At 39.9% G+C, this 16,847-nt stretch overlaps 1 protein-coding gene across 2 annotated transcripts in view; it reads left to right on the top strand.

Annotated features, from left to right (window-relative positions):
- Positions 1–16,847, top strand: part of dhx16 (DEAH (Asp-Glu-Ala-His) box polypeptide 16) — a 98,853-nt gene that overhangs the window by 17,203 nt on the left and 64,803 nt on the right. For both annotated transcript variants that reach the window (XM_060944275.1, XM_060944274.1), the window contains exons 2-7: positions 470–675; positions 774–1,012; positions 6,742–6,919; positions 7,029–7,085; positions 10,860–11,114; positions 11,298–11,537. In XM_060944275.1, the coding sequence (XP_060800258.1) occupies positions 478–675; positions 774–1,012; positions 6,742–6,919; positions 7,029–7,085; positions 10,860–11,114; positions 11,298–11,537 (1,167 nt within the window). In that variant the 5' untranslated portion in view covers positions 470–477. The remainder of the gene's footprint in view (positions 1–469; positions 676–773; positions 1,013–6,741; positions 6,920–7,028; positions 7,086–10,859; positions 11,115–11,297; positions 11,538–16,847) is intronic.

Raw genomic sequence — 16,847 nt, 5'->3', positions numbered from 1 at the left:
ATGAGATTTGTACCATGTATTAATTTCCCGGGTTCCAGAAAATGGCTGGAGCAGCTGCTGCTCTTCTTCCTGCTCTATGCACCGACTGACTGGTTGATAGGTTCGGGATGAAGCTTGCTCTAGATTCCGTGAGATTGTCTGTAATTTGCGGGCATCAGGGAGCCGCTATCAATATGCGGGAGACTCCCGGAACTTGCGGGAGACTTGGGATGTCTGCCACGTTATTGGAAAATATTTTTATTATCTAACATTTGCAAAAAAAAAAAAAGTTTTAAGCATTTTAACAAGGAAAAGCAAGAAACAATTTGCACAAAATGTCATCGACTTTTTACAGCAACATAAAAACTATTTGCTAAACTTAGAACCAATTTCTTTTTTGCATACATCTCCGCTCTACTTTATGCATGTTTAAATTCAGATGTTTTGTTTAACAGTAACAGTGCCCTAATATTTATTGTTTCTGTTGCAGCATTCAGCATGGCCAATCTGGAGCAGTGGGTCAGCGACAGGCTCCATGACATCCTGGGCCTGAGTGACAGATACGTGGCCCAGTTTATGATCGGCCTGGCGCAGAAATCCTCTGCCCCACAGGACTTTGTAGCACGTCTGCAACAGACCGGCACCATTGACATTGACCAGAGAGTAACTGCATTCGCTCTCGAGTTATACAACAAGGTACACGCTGTGTAACAATCACAGAAGCCATTTTACACCATTGATGAGCCATAATTTTGATTCTTCTGTTTTATTTTATTTTTTTTCCTACTACTCAGGTTCCAAAGAAACAGGTTGTCGAAAAACCATCAAGAGCCATCGAGCGACAGGTGATGGAGATGGAACGAAAGAACAAGACCTACACTCTGCTGGAGGACAGTGACAGCGATGGAGAGGTGTCCAGAGAAGGAGGGAAGGAGAAGAGGAGTCGAGAAAAGGACCGAGGAAAGAAGAGGAAGCACATTAGGAAAAAAAGAGATGAAAGTCCCGTGTCGAGCGAGGAAGACGGGAAGAAGAGGTGGGTTCTTGCATATTTGCGGCAGATCACAGAATCCAGGGACACATGTCGGCCGAAATGAATCCGAGATAATCGCAAAAGAAGCTTTTTTTTTTTTTTTTCGAAATTTGTGATTTTTGTTTTTTTCCATCATGTGCAAGTTGAGATCTTGAAGAATGCAATCAGTATTTCAGATAATAGATTGTTTTGTTGGAAAAGCATGCATTTTTTGTTGCAAATTGTCTCGTTTTTGTCAGGACTGTAGCCTGCTGGGGTGTGTGGGTAAATTACCATATGGGCCATTCACATGAAGATTTAAGTCTTTTTTTTTTTTTTTTCCCGTGAATCAGCTGTATGATCCGAGCTGAGCGCATGGCTACTTAACCTGCATACAGGCGTGTGATTTCACTATGGAATGAGTTACTAAACAGAGTGCAGAGGAGCAAACACCGCGAAGCAAACAGACACACGGTATTTACATCGGAGATCACCATTTCTAGCAAAAAAAAAACCGCAACCTCGTTTTCCAGATTGAATGGAATACTTGAATGATTGGATGATACACGGACCGTTCTAGGATTACATTCCATCGGAGGCATTGGTGTGTGCAAGGCGCCGTTTCTCTTTCTGATGGGGTAAGTTTATTAATCTAAGGCTGTGTGGTTATTTTTGCATGTAACGGAGAGTGTTGTGGTTTGGTTAAGCCTGGGTCACAACCGGACGTACGATTTTTTGGCCGTGTGATTTTTGGCGTTTCCCAAATCGCTGCGGTTTTTTTTTTGTTCACGGAGAAAGACGCGCGTTGGCCGTAAGTTTGTCTTGCAACCTGAAAAAAACGTAAGCGCCTGTAGAGTTTGTTTGACGTGACAAAGAACCTCTGCGGCCGGTCTGCGGCTTGAAAATCAGCACATCACATGCGCGCTCTCATGCGTTTCATGCGCGCTCTCCGTGTGTTTCTTGCGTTTTTTGCATGTAGACCGGCCGTAGGAGCGTGTACTGTACGGCCGGTTGTGACCGAGGCTTTACATGAAACTAGTGTTGTGTTAGTTGTGTCATCATCGTGCTCTCTTTCTTTCTTACGGTGTGAGTAATTTTTCAACCACAAAACGTTAAAGTATACTTTAGGACTTATTTTTGTACTTCATAATTGCGTTGGGCATACTTTGCATGGAAGGAAAATTGACGTGGTGATCTTTGTTTACATGAAAGTAGTATCGTGCTAGCTCGTAGGGGGTAGGGCTTCCTTAATATCATGCAAATGAGCACCATTATGTGCCCGCCCTACACCCAGAGTAGCTGAGATGGAAAACTTTGAGGGCGATTTTCTCCCTTTTCTGTTTTAAGAAGTATACACTTTCAAAAGGCCACACATTCTTCAAATATTGTCAGATCTCCACATGGAAGTCATCATTGGAAAGCTTAGAAACTGTACTTTCTGAATCTGTCAATAACTCAAAATGCCCCCGGGCCGACATGTGTCCCTGGATTCTGTGATCTGCCACATTTAGTTTTTTTTAATGGAGAAAGTATAGCTTGATGAAGGTGTACTAATGAAAATCTGTGTTTCGGCTAAATTCCTATGCACAATAAAATTCAGAGGTCGGAATCTCATTGTTCATATCCTCGCTTCTGTACATCTGGAGGATTAAAAGCCGCATCCACGCGATGACACGTCGAAGCCATCAAAATTAAATGTGTAGCAGTGTTAAACAGACTGCCAAGCGCAGTTTCTCTAAAAATTTCCACCGTTGGTGTGATTGTTGTCATGATAGTGAAAAAAAAGCTTTAAAGGAACAGTCCACCGTACTTCCATAATGAAATATGCTCTTATCTGAGTTGAGACGAGCTGCTCCGTACCTCTCCGAGCTTTGCGCGACCTCCCAGTCAGTCAGACGCAGTCAGACGCGCTGTCACTCCTGTTAGCAATGTAGCTAGGCTCAGCATGGCCAATGGTATTTTTTGGGGCTGTAGTTAGATGCGACCAAACTCTTCCGTGTTTTTCCTGTTTACATAGGTTTATATGACCAGTGACATGAAACAAGTTCAGTTACACAAATTGAAACGTGGCAATTTTCTATGCTATGGAAAGTCCGCACTATAATGACAGGCGTACTAACACCTTCTGCGCGCTTCGGCAGCGCATTGATACCTTCACTCCTGTTTTCCCCCTCTCTCCCCTCTCCCCTGCCCCCCTGACTAGACTGTGTTCCAAGGAGTGCAGGCTACCCTGCACTGAGCTCAGATATCAATGCGCTGCCGAAGCGCGCAGAAGGTGTTAGTACGCCTGTCATTATAGTGCGGACTTTCCATAGCATAGAAAATCGCTACGTTTCAATTTGTGTAACTGAACTTGTTTCATATCACTGGTCATATAAACCTATGTAAACAGGAAAAACGCGGAAGAGTTTGGTCGCATCTAACTACAGCCCCAAAAAATACCGTTGGCCATGCTGAGCCTAGCTACATTGCTAACAGGAGTGACAGCGCGTCTGACTGCGTCTGACTGACTGGGAGGTCGCGCAAAGCTCGGAGAGGTACGGAGCAGCTCGTCTCAATTCAGATAAGAGCATTTTTCATTATGGAAGTACGGTGGACTGTTCCTTTAAAAGCACTATGGAAGTAGTGGATTCTGAATTGTCAAAAAAAAAAAATGTCCTCTCCGAGAATCACTTCATTTGTTTCTCCCAGCCCTGCTTAAAGCTACACTTAATCTTATAATACAAACTATTACACATGCCTATGTTCATATGTGTATTAATTTCCAAAAGTGCAGATTTTATAGTTTTTTTTTTTTTTTTTTTTTAAACCAGTTTGAATCAATTTGAATTTTGGACCCCTGTGACACAAACTTTGTACCCTGATTGTAAAACAACCCAGTAATTATTCAAGAGTTACATCGATAAAGTTCCAACAAAACTAGTTCAGTCCCCTCAGTGCTCCAGCCGTGTTACTGTTTACAAAATTCCGGGGAAGCCGAGTACAGCAGGTCCATGTGTAAAAAAAAATAAAATAAAATAATAACCACGGCGTAATATCTAATTATAGATTATCAGACTCCGAATTCACTGAAATTGGAGAAATGGCAATCAGATACCTCAATAAAATAAATATCTGTGGTGAATCATTTCATTCGGACATTTATTATATTTTTCTTTTGTACGGTGCACATTAACCATCACAAATGTTTGTAAAATATTTTGCGGGAATTTTACGACAGTGCCAAACTCGCTCACGGTTTGTTTTCATTCAGGACGTGATTCTGTCGCCCTTATCATGTCCAGCTTGTTTTATTTCTTTAACTGAATTCATACTTCAAGTTCTAATCAAGATTTAACTTGATTTCCTCCAGAAGCTTTGAATTTGGGTGAGTCTAACTCTGAAAACTGCAGATCACGTGAGGGGTTAGAACAACACCTGCACCATAATGGGGCATTGGATAGTTTCTGTTACAGTTAAAGTTGGAGTTTTATTGAAAAATTAAAAATCATGAAAGCGTGATGATGACCATAACGATACCTGCTTTTTGATAAACTTTGTTAATCACTTTCCTTTCACTAAACTAGTCAGTACATGGTAATAAAAAGGTTACGGTCGGGACAAGTTAATACACGGTCAGGACAAGTGAAAAATCTTGCTGCTTGTCCGACTGGACAAGCGGATTAAAAAGTTAATGTCGAGCCCTGGAATTAATCAGTCATTGACCCCCTGATTATAGTTACATCAAACGTTACAATCCGGTTGTACTAATTTAGTTCTCGAGTGCGTTTGAAGAACCACATTGTCTTGTTTGAAATGATCACGATTTAGTAAATCTGACCCATGCCTTTTTATATTCGATTTGTTAAGAAGTAGTGTACAAAGAACGGGGCCCTGATCTAATACAGATCCAACTTTTTTCGGTTTTATCAGCTGAGTACTGATTGGTACATCCCTGCTTAGCACTGAGCAGCATGCTACGGAAGCCGAGAGAGGCCCTTCATATAATCCTTTTTTTTATTCACCTTGTTATCCCGAGATAACGACATAATTAATTCAGGATCTCGAGAAAACAACACAACTAATTAGAGATCTTGAGAAAACAAAACCGTTATTCCGAGATAACGACATAATTAATTCAGGATCTCGAGAAAACAACACAACTAATTCGAGATCTTGAGAAAACAAAACCGTTATTCCGAGATAACGACATAATTAATTCAGGATCTCGAGAAAACAACACAACTAATTAGAGATCTTGAGAAAACAAAACCGTTATTCCGAGATAACGACATAATTAATTCAGGATCTCGAGAAAACAACACAACTAATTCGAGATCTTGAGAAAACAAAACCGTTATTCCGAGATAACGACATAATTAATTCAGGATCTCGAGAAAACAACACAACTAATTCGAGATCTTGAGAAAACAAAACCGTTATTCCGAGATAACGACATAATTAATTCAGGATCTCGAGAAAACAACACAACTAATTCGAGATCTCGAGAAAACAAAACCGTTATTCCGAGATAACGACATAATTAATTCAGGATCTCGAGAAAACAACACAACTAATTCGAGATCTCGAGAAAACAAAACCGTTATTCAGAGATAACGACATAATTAATTCAGGATCTCGAGAAAACAACACAACTAATTCGAGATCTCGAGAAAACAAAACCGTTATTCAGAGATAACGACATAATTATTTCAGGATCTTGAGAAAACAACACAACTAATTCGAGATCTCTAGAAAACAAAACCGTTATTTCGCGATCTCGAGAAAACAAAACCGTTATTTCGAGATCACGAGAAAACAAAACCGTTATTTCGTGATCTTGAGAAAACAAAACAATTATTTCATGATCTCGAGTAAACAGCTGAGAAATGGTTCATTCAGGTGCGCCAAGAGACTTGTGATATGCTGACTTTGGGGCTATTTCTCATTCTGTATAGACGCAACTTTGGTCATTAGAATGTCTGGAATAATCGATCACCTAATAAGGCAATATTTTGATCGGGGGTTGACACAGGGAGAGATTGCATTAAGTCTTTTAATAAGGGATAATTTCAAAATTAGTCCGCGGCACCTCCGCAGAAGACTGGCCCGCCAATTTCTAAGTCTTCGTTGTCTGACTCACAGGGGGGCGGAGCTCTGCTAGAAATCTCAGCTGTTTTCTCGAGATCATGAAATAATCTTGGTTTTGTTTTTTCGAGATCACGGAATAATTGTTTTGTTTTCTCGAGATCTCAAATTAGTTGTGGTGTTTTCTCGACATCCTGAATTAATTATGTCGTTATCTCGGAATAACGGTTTTGTTTTCTCGAGATCTCGAATTAGTTGTGTTTTCTCGAGATCCTGAATTAATTATGTCGTTATCTCGGAATAATGGTTTTGTTTTCTCGAGATCTCGACTTAGTTGTGTAGTTTTCTCGAGATCATGAAATAATTGTTTTGTTTTCTCGAGATCTCGAATTAATTGTGTTGTTTTCTCGAGATCCTGAATTAATTGTCGTTATCTCGGGATAACAAGGTGAATAAAAAAAGATTATATGAAGGGCCTCTCGCAGCTTCCGTAGCATGATGACCCTCCGCGAGTGTTAACTATTGTTCAACACAGAGATCAACCTGGCAGGTGGAAATCGTTAGTGAATAAACGGAGTGAAATATTGGGTTAAAAAAGTGAAACAAACTCTATATTCTGAGAAGCTAATTTAAAATTGGTTTTCCATTTGATTTGTTCTAATCACACTTCTTACTTTACACACCAGCAAATCATTTTTACATGAGGCAAAGAAAGCCCAGAAAGATGACGATGAGGAAGAAGAGTGGGAGAAGGAGGAGAGAGAAAGGCTGCAGGATTTGGAGGAGAGGGACGCTTTTGCAGAGCGAGTGAAGCAGAGGGACAAAGAGAAGACGAGGCACATACTTGAGCGAAATGACAAAAAGGTAGACTTGCAGAAGAAAAAGGTTTAATTAAATCTTGCACACCTTCTCTTTAAGATCATGGTGGGAACGATGCGCTATACAAAAGAATCTCAAACTGTGTCCTGTTTAGGCGTACGAGGAGGCGCAGAAGAGACTGAAGATGGCTGAAGAAGATCAGAAGAAAATGGTAAGATATTAGCGCTGTCGATCGATTAAAATATTTAATCGTGATTAATCGCATTCTTGTCCAGAGTTAACTCGCGATTAATCGCACTTTTTTTTTCTCTTTTTTTTTTAAAATCTGGTCTAAATGTACCTTAAAGTGCATATCACGGGTAAATTCAGGAGCAAGATCAATGTAATTCTCCTATTTTATATTAAACTTTGGTCAAATATCTGTCACATTTTGCATTTTGTGCAATTTTTTTACCTTGCACAATACCAGAAAAATTCAGTTGAAATCAAGCCATTTGAGGCGAATTGGTCCGCCTCTGAAAAAACTTGGCATTTGGATTTCCCGGCAAACATTGATTTTCATGACGTCACGTGCCGGACGCCTCCCTCTGAATTAGGGATGTTAACCAATGACCGTTTGACCAGTGGTTGACCGAATCAACGCCAACCGGTTAAATTTTTTTTGGTTGTCAGTTAAAAAAAAAATCAGTCGTTTTGAAGCTGCCGATTTTGGAGCGGAGAACCTGGAATTCTGTGTTGTAAACGCTTGGGGCATGCCATGCGGTGTAAGGACGACAGCTGACAAATCAGAAACACCCATTCAGTCATGTCCCGCCCCAGTTGAAAACAGCTGCCACTCGGCGAGAGAAAAGTGTAGACACAGGCTTTTTAGCTTGCAAATTACTATTCTGTTTTTTTTTAATTATTATTAGAAGGCACATCGAGTTTAGTCCTGCCTTGGCCAGTGCATTCTGAAAGTATGTTTCGGTCTGTAGCCAACAATGCATGTTACTGCAGATCATTATCTCTCCACACAAACTAAAGGCGCAGATGCCGACTTTTTCACGTCTGAATCGTGCAGATCCGATTTTTTATTTTTTTTTAGGGGGGGGGCGTTGGAGTGTCTGAATAATTTCATCAGAGTAAATTCTGTATTAAAATTACTAAATAAGCAAATGCCGTTGAAATTATTCAGACACTCCAACGCCCCCCCCCTAAAAAAAAAAATTGGATCTGCACGATTCAGCCGTGAAAAAGGCGGCATCCGCCAAAAGGCGCGCCGTTTGCATCCCTGTTAAACGCATAGGTTAACCGACTTTAACCGGCTAATGAGGCTCGGTGGTCGGTCAAGATTTTTTTTAGTTTTCGCCATCCCTACTCTGAATCCTACGTCAGCGCTGGTTTGTTTATGAGAAAACGACCTGGTGGTTTTCTGCAAATTTCTTCAACATTATCACGTAATTATTAAAATGGTTAACAGATGTATTGTAGGAGGGTGTAGCAACACCAATCTTGATGGCATTAGTACTCATCGCTTTCCAAAAGACTGGACAATATGAGAAAAATGGGAGCGCTTGGTCTACACAGGCTGTGCACTGAAACCGGGCAAAGCTCTCGCAGCCTGCTGGCGCTTCCGCAGGTGACGTCACGAATCTGGCTCCAGACTCCCTTGGGATTTTTCCAGACGCGTTTTATTTTATTTTTTTCTGCTGTAGACAGATGGCCTTGTGCAAAATTACCCTTCTGGATGAGTGTGTAAAGGGACATACTTTCATATTAAAAAAACCCCCGAAATTGGTCCAGAATATGCCCTTTAAAGGGATGTTTTTCAAGTTTTTATGGAGTGGGAGTGGACATTTATGCAAATGTATGTGGCCAGGTCAGGAAGGATAAGGCTGGACACAGCAAAAATTATTTTTGTGGGTATTTTATTCCCCCACTGCATTTAAAAAAAAAAAAGTAATAATAATAATAAAGCAGCGTTAACTTTCTAATTTTGAAGGTTTTGCATAATTCAGTGTGAACAACACAGTCTAGTATTTTCCTCTACGGTAGTTCTGTCCTTAGCTTCTAGCCTCAAACTATGCAATAAAATGAACTAAACAACCTCGGTGATGTGGACTCTGGACAACAGTAGTGACTATCTTTAAATAAAGAAAATAAAAATACAAAACCCAAATAAATACATTTGTTAAGCCACACAGCTCATAAAGATGTTTTCCAGTAAAATGCAGTAACTCGCTGGTAAATATCCAGTACCTTCATGAGCAAAAACTGTATTTATAAACATTTTTACATCACTCACAAATTTCTGAGAATAAAACAAACTCACTCACTTTCACTCCATTGTGCAGCCTGCGTCCTTACACTTACACACACACTTAACACGTCGTCTTTTCTCCCCTCTGAACCATCAAAAGCATATAAAAAATACACACTTTTTATATAAGCAGTCAGAATACAACAATGTACGTTGATTCTGTACTAGAGCCCTGCACTCCCGCGGGAGTCCCGCGGGACCCGACGCAAAGCAGTGCGGCGCGGGACAAATTTTGAAAGCTCATTGCGGGCGCGGGCGGGAGGGGGAGTGCACAATGCGGGCGCGGGCGGGAGAGATGATAAGCTGCAGTCCCGCTAACTAAAAACGTGTTTAAAATAAAATTTATAAATTATTAATTTATGTCTATCATATATAATTTGTGCTGGATATTTTATTTGGCATTAATAAAAACATTTTAAGATGCCTAAATTTGCGGATGTGGTCTAATCTCGCGTACGTTTCCGATTCCTTTCCGCTCTTCCGTGTTTGAGATCTCCGATCATGGCAGAAGAGCAGAGCTCCTCTAGTGAAGCTCACAGTGCTTCAGAAGTAAGTGCTGCTTTAAAAAGAGGTACATTTACCGTTAAAAAGTCAAGAGTCCTGAAATCAGACATTTGGAAGTCGTTCTCACTCGTGTACGACGCAGAGGGAAATCAGCTGCCCTTTGCTTGTTGTGATAAGTGCCAAAAGGTTCTGACATACAACGGCCATAAATCAGGTACATCAGGCCTGAATCCCGCGGGAGTGCAGGGTTCTGGTTCAAATCAACTTGGTTCAGACCAAGTTGGTACTACAGCTTTGGGAAACAGTCGTTTTTTGGATGTTAGTTAGTTCAAACTTGCATCGTACCATATTGGTTTAATGCTAACTTGGTTGGTTGTTTGGGAAACACACCCCTGAACGTGAGCTGTAGATATTTATGCTCAAATCCACTCAAAGTAGGGGGCGGGGCACCATCACGCTGTGTCTTTAAATTATATTAATTTCTTATAGGCCTACTTGTATTTCCTAGAATGTAAATGTGAGGAGTGACATATAAGCTATGTGCAATGTACAATATTCTTAATATCCACTGTAGATTTTGGTAGGTGTGTTGGGTATCTCTGTAAAGCCTCAGCTGCGCATGCCGCCTGGCAACGCGCACCCTCGCTACGTGCGCTAGGTGAAGGATCGGTCAGTGGAGAGCTCAGCATGTTTAATTCCCCAAGCCAATGACAAGAACTTTCATGAGAAATAACGCGAACGTCTGCATCATGCGGGATTTGCGGGCGGGAGCGGGACAAAATATGGCGGGAGCGGGACTGAAAATCATAATTCTTTGCGGGAGCGGGACTGCACAATGCGGGAGCGAGCGGGAGCGGGACTGAAAATCATAATTCTTTGCGGGAGCGGGACTGCACTAAAGTGGAAGGGCACAGAACGTGCATGCGTTAATCGCACGTCAAAAAAACTTGGTGGCGTGAAAAGGAATTTGTGTTAATGCATCATTATCGCATTAACTTCGACAGCCCTATAAGATATACTTTTACACTCTCCTGCATGTGCACACACAGTTTACCTATGAATACATCAATACGTGTGCCAATATTTACCTGTATCGTCCGTGTTAAAAGAAAAAAGAAAATCAATGTGTTATGGATTATATAATAACCATCAGTATATTTGTTCTTGCACCTTCTTTCACAGTTGCCTGAGCTGCGGAAATGCTCACGGCGTGAATACCTGGCCAAACGTGAGCAGGAGAAGCTGGAGGACCTGGAGGCAGAGATTGTAGATGAGGAGTACCTTTTCTCTGGTGATAGTCTCACTGAGCAGGAGAGGAAAGACCTGGAATACAAGAAACAGATCAGAGACCTGGCTCGCGACTACAAAAAAGCTGGCGCAAAGGAGAAAGAAGAGAGGAAAAACCGCTACTTCATGCCCGAGGAGATACGTAATAAAGTAACGCAGAGCAGTTTGAACACACAAACCTAACTGTTCCCTGAGTTACATATGAACCAGATGCTTTTTGGTATAAGATAAGATGGCACTTTTGTAATCCCAGGTGGAGAAATTGCCAGAAATGTCTCACTTTGGTTGCTTCATATGGTCTTAATGGTCTCCTTGGTCTCTTATCACCTTCAGAATATTCCTCAGAGGGACATGGAGTTGGAGTTTGATGAGGACCTTAAAGAAGGTGGAGGTGAGCAGGGGAGATGGGAGGAGGCACGGGTTGCCACAGCCACACTGCAGTTCGGGGCCAGAGAGGAGCGAGAGCAACGTATAAAGGAGGAGAAAGAGAAATACCAGCTAGTGCTCGAAGAAGACGAGATGATTAACTTTGTGAGCAGTGCTATCACCATGAAAGGAACGCTCTCTGAAAAGGTTGGTACATAAATACCGTATGTTCAGTCCTTCACTGTGGAAAGAAATGTCTGTTAGTAATAGGGCTGGGAATCGCTCGTTACGCAACAAGTTGATTCAGATTTGGTTCAAGATAGCTGTTCTTCAAGCATCTATTTTCATTTATTCAGACATTGAGATTTTTTTTATTATTATTTATACCAGGGGTTTTCAAACTGTGGGAGAGTGAGGGGCCCCCCCCCCCCCCCCCCCCGAGAGCAAGTAAACAACAGCGCCCCCCCTTACAATTTTTGTTGTTGCTATACTTAGTGTTCCATTCGTATTTAAAAAAATGGTTGTTGTACACATTTTTGTTCTTTTACACATTTTAAACATCTGTGCTTTTTGAAAACATCTTTTTTACACATTTTAAACATCTGTGCTTTTTTAAAACATTTTTTACACATTTTAAACATCTGCTTTTTTTTAAACATCTTGTTTTACACATTTTAAACATCTGTGCTTTTTTAAAACATTTGTTACACATTTTAAACATTGCTTTTTTTAAACATATTGTTTTACACATTTTAAACATCTGTGCTTTTTTTAAAAACATTTTTTTACACATTTTTAAAACATCGTTTTACACATTTTAAACATCTGTGCTTTTTTAAAACCTCTTTTTTTACACATTTTAAACATCTGTGCTTTTTTAAAACCTTTTTTTACACATTTTAAACATCTGCTTTTTTTTAAACATCTTGTTTTACACATTTTAAACATCTGTGCTTTTTTAAAACATTTTTTACACATTTTAAACATTGCTTTTTTTAAAAACATATTGTTTTACACATTTTAAACATCTGTGCTTTTTTTAAAAACATTTTTTACACATTTTTAAAACATCGTTTTACACATTTTAAACATCTGTGCTTTTTTAAAACATTTTTTTTACACATTTTTAAAACATCGTTTTACACATTTTAAACATCTGTGCTTTTTTAAAACCTCTTTTTTTTACACATTTTAAACATCTGCTTTTTTAAAACCTTTTTTTTACACATTTTAAACATCTGTGTTTTTTGAAAACATTTTTACACATTTTAAACATCTGTGCTTTTTTAAAACATTTTTTACACATTTTAAACATCTGCTTTTTTTTAAACATCTTGTTTTACACATTTTAAACATCTGTGCTTTTTTAAAACATTTTTTACACATTTTAAACATTGCTTTTTTTTTAAAACATATTGTTTTACACATTTTAAACATCTGTGCTTTTTTTTAAAACATTTTTTACACATTTTTAAAACATCGTTTTACACATTTTAAACATCTGTGCTTTTTTAAAACCTCTTTTTTTTACACATTTTAAACATCTGTGCTTTTTTAAAACATTTTTTACACATTTTTAAAACATCTTGTTTTACACATTTTAAACATCTGTGCTTTTTTAAAACCTTTTCTTTTACACATTTTAAACATCTGTGCTTTTTTAAAACATTTTTTACACATTTTAAACATCTGTGCTTTTTAAAACATCTTTTTTTTACGCATTTTAAACATCTGTGCTTTTTTAAAGCCTTTCTACATATTTTAAACATCTGCGCTTTTTTAAAACCTTTTTTTTTTTTTACACATTTTAAACGTCTGTGCTTTTTTTTTTAAACATCTTGTTTTGCACATTTTAAACATCTCATAGCATCGTTAGCTAGCACCTCTTGGCAGACAACACACTGTGGCAGTGGAGCATCTTCAGATCCAGTCCATGAAAATCCAAACTTTAAATAATCGTGGTCATACTTCCTTCTTTTTTTGCTTGGCCCAGACTCTGTCTCCTCACTCACTGGAGCTTTAGGTACTAAAAATCGATCCATTTTGTCTCTGGCAAAGACTAGCTGAAGTTCGCCAAATGTCCGCAATAGTAACTTATTCTGGTTTATTTTTCCTCACGTTGCGCCCCCCCCAAGAACTCTGGCGCCCCCTAGGGGAGGCGCACCCCACACTTTGAAAAACCCTGATTTATACCATTTTGCTTCTTGAAATTTTGTAAATCTACGCTATACGTTTCGTAAATACATTCAGTCGGTAAACAGGAAGTCGATGTGCGACAGACCTGAAAATGGTATACATGGTACAGAACTCCAAGCTGAAGCTCGGTACCAAATATCAAACAGTTGTGATTTGTAGTTGCTGAGAAAAGTGTTATGAAAATTTTGTAAATCCACGCTATATGTTTCGTAAACACGTAAAGGCAGTATCTCACTGGGCTGCAACAGCTTGCGAACGTCATTTGCGAGAGTGTTTCAAAAGTGTCTTGAAACATTCGCGGGGCTTCTTGATTTCCTCGCATGAGTCGCAAAGTGTCGCTCCTTCGTCGCTGAAATTTTGAACATGTTCAAAAAATTCGTGAGACAAAATTTCTCTCAAAATAGCCGCAAATGCGTCGCTGGTGTCGCAAAGCCGTCACGAACCCTTCTCAAGTCAGTTTCCGTGAGACAGGAAGTGCAAGTTCAGCCACTATTTCACTGCTCTGCGACTAGTTGGAGACACAACAATTGCGATAAAATATGCAAATATCAATTCGGTGTGATTCCAAGTGAAAATTGTCGCTAATTCGCATATTTTATCGCCATTGTTGTGTCTCCAACTAGTCGCAGGCTGTCGCAGCCCAGTGAGATACTGGCTTACACAGGAAGTCGATGTGCGACAGACCTAAAAACGGTATAGAACCCCAAGCTGAAGCTCGGTACCAAATATCAAGCAGTTGTGATTTGTAGTTGCTGCGAAAAGCATTACGAAAATTTTGTAAATCCATGCTATACGTTTCGTAAATACATGCAGTCGGTAAACAAGAAGTCGATGTGCAGAGAACCCCAAGCTGAAGTTTGCTACCAGACGGACAGAGGTAAACCAGTATCCCCCCCACCCACCCACTCGGAGCAGGGGGGTGGGGATGGGGATACAGGTTTACCTCTGCCCATCTGTTCATATCTCCGTCCGTCCAAAACACCTTTTTTCTCAGCAACCACAAACCATAGCCACTTGGTATCAAACTTCAGCTTGGGGTTCTATACCATGTATATCGTTTTCAGGTCTGTTGCACATCGACTTCCTGTTTACCGACTGAATGTGTTTACGAAACATACTGTATAGTGTGGATTTACAAAATTTTCGGAGCACTTTTCTCAGCAACTACAAATCACAACTGCTTGAGATTCAGTACCGAGCTTCAGCTTGGGGTTCTATACCATGTATATCGTTTTCAGGCCTGTCCCACATCAACTTCCTGTTTCATCCAGACATTGTCGGTAAACATATAGGGTGGATTTTGGCACTATTTCAAAAAGCAAAATGCTATTTCAAAATGATAGTTTATCAGGATGCTGTGTGAAATCCCTGGGGAGAGACACTGCTCTTTACTTACTTGTTTCAGGGTTAATTATTTGTTGAAGTGAGTATTCATTATAAGTGTCTTATTCCTTCGATTGCTTGCGTTCTGATATAAGCGAGAGCGGGGGGATACAGTACGTAAGTGAGCAGCAGCTCACAGTTGATTATGTTAAACTTTTGCTTTAATCTATACTTTTACTGTATTATGAAAAACACTTGGCTTAATTTCCAGTAAAGTTTTTTTTCTTTTCTCCAACAGAAAGATGTGGTCCTGTTAGTTTGTAAGCCTTTGTGAAAGTCTGTTAATGTGTTTGTGCATCAATACAAAAACAACTTGCAAGAGAACTGAGACACATAGAGCACTTTCTTCCCATCCTTAAATAGTATTCATATCTTATAACAGGGGTCATCAAACTACGGCCTGCGGGCCAACTATGGCCCGCCACCCCCCTTTGACCGGCCCCCCAGCCCCTCTGCCCCCCACCACTTGAACCGGCCCTATGAGGCAATCCCCAAAAGTGGTCATGGCCTATTTTTTTTTTAAATTGCTTTTTGGCAAATAATAACATGTCTGCATCTTGTATTTTGTTGATTTTATCAATTAAAATTGATATTTAGTTATAAAATGAACTATTCATATTTTCCGAATTTTCGTCATATGCTCGCGATCAAGCAGTGACAGGCAGCGCATGCACAGAGAACTGTCAGTGTTCAGGACAGCAAAATGGCTAGCGGTCAGCGAAAAGCTGACAGAGAGTGCAGAGTTTTTAAAGAACAGTGGACCACCAATTATTTTTTCGTTCAGTGTAAGGACTGTGCAGTTTGTCTTGTATGTAAAGAAAGTGTGTCGGTTTTCAAAGAATATAATCTGCGTCGTCACTACGAAACCCGCTACAAAGAGTATGCTAGTTTGCGAGGGCAAACGAGAAGACAGGATTCGGAGGATGAAATGCGGACTGGCTGCACAACAGAATGTATTCCTTCACCAAACCCAGATCAACCAGGCTGCTGTCCGAGCTAGCTATAAGGTAGCTCACCTACTAGCTACCCATGGAAAGCCATTTACTGATGGGGACTTTGTTAAAGTATGCATGCTTGCTGTGGCCGAGGAGGTGTGTCCCGACAAGAAGGATGCGCTCAATGCGGCGAGTCTCTCCGCACCTACTATGACCAGGCAAACCGAAGATTTGGGGGACAACGTGTATGACCAGCTGAATGAGAGAGCGTCAGAATTTGAGTTTTTTGCTTTGGCCATGGATGAGAGCAATGACGTGCAGGACACAGCACAACTGCTGTGATCTATTGCTCATATGATTATAATTTCACTGTTTTTTAAAACGTATTTATTTTATAGGCCTATTTATTTGACCTTTATTAAGTGCTGCACAATTATTATTATTATTATTAATAATATCAACAGGCCTACCTACAATTTATAATTTTCCACTCACCTTTGCCAGTGTCAATCACCTCAGCTAGGCAGATGTTTCTTGCCTTGACAGCTTTGATGTTATTTTTATTAGAAAATAAATAAATGGAATATTTGTGGTATTTCAAATTAAAACAAAGTGTGAAGACTCGATTACTACTTTTGCAAACCACTAGTAAAGATAAACAAGTATGTGCCAGGAATCAAGTGTGGATATAGTAGTGGGGATATAGTAGTGGGGATATAGTAGTGGGGATATAGTAGTGGGGATATAGTAGTGTGGATATAATAATGGGGATATAGTAGTGGGGGATATAGTAGTGGGGATATAATAGTGGGGATATAGTAGTGGGGATATAGTAGTGTGGATATAATAATGGGGATATAATAGTGTGGATATAGTAGTGTGGATGGCTGTGCCAGGCTAGTAATCTCTACTACACAATGAGGCCTGCTGGTGGTCATATTTGTCTGGGTCATACAATTCTATGCTATATACGTAGCTGACCCGACCCCGGCCCCCCATCATA

This window comes from Neoarius graeffei, chromosome 17, assembly GCF_027579695.1.
Source record: "Neoarius graeffei isolate fNeoGra1 chromosome 17, fNeoGra1.pri, whole genome shotgun sequence".
Lineage (NCBI taxonomy): Eukaryota > Metazoa > Chordata > Actinopteri > Siluriformes > Ariidae > Neoarius > Neoarius graeffei.
This window is presented reverse-complemented; position numbering and strand designations above follow the sequence as displayed.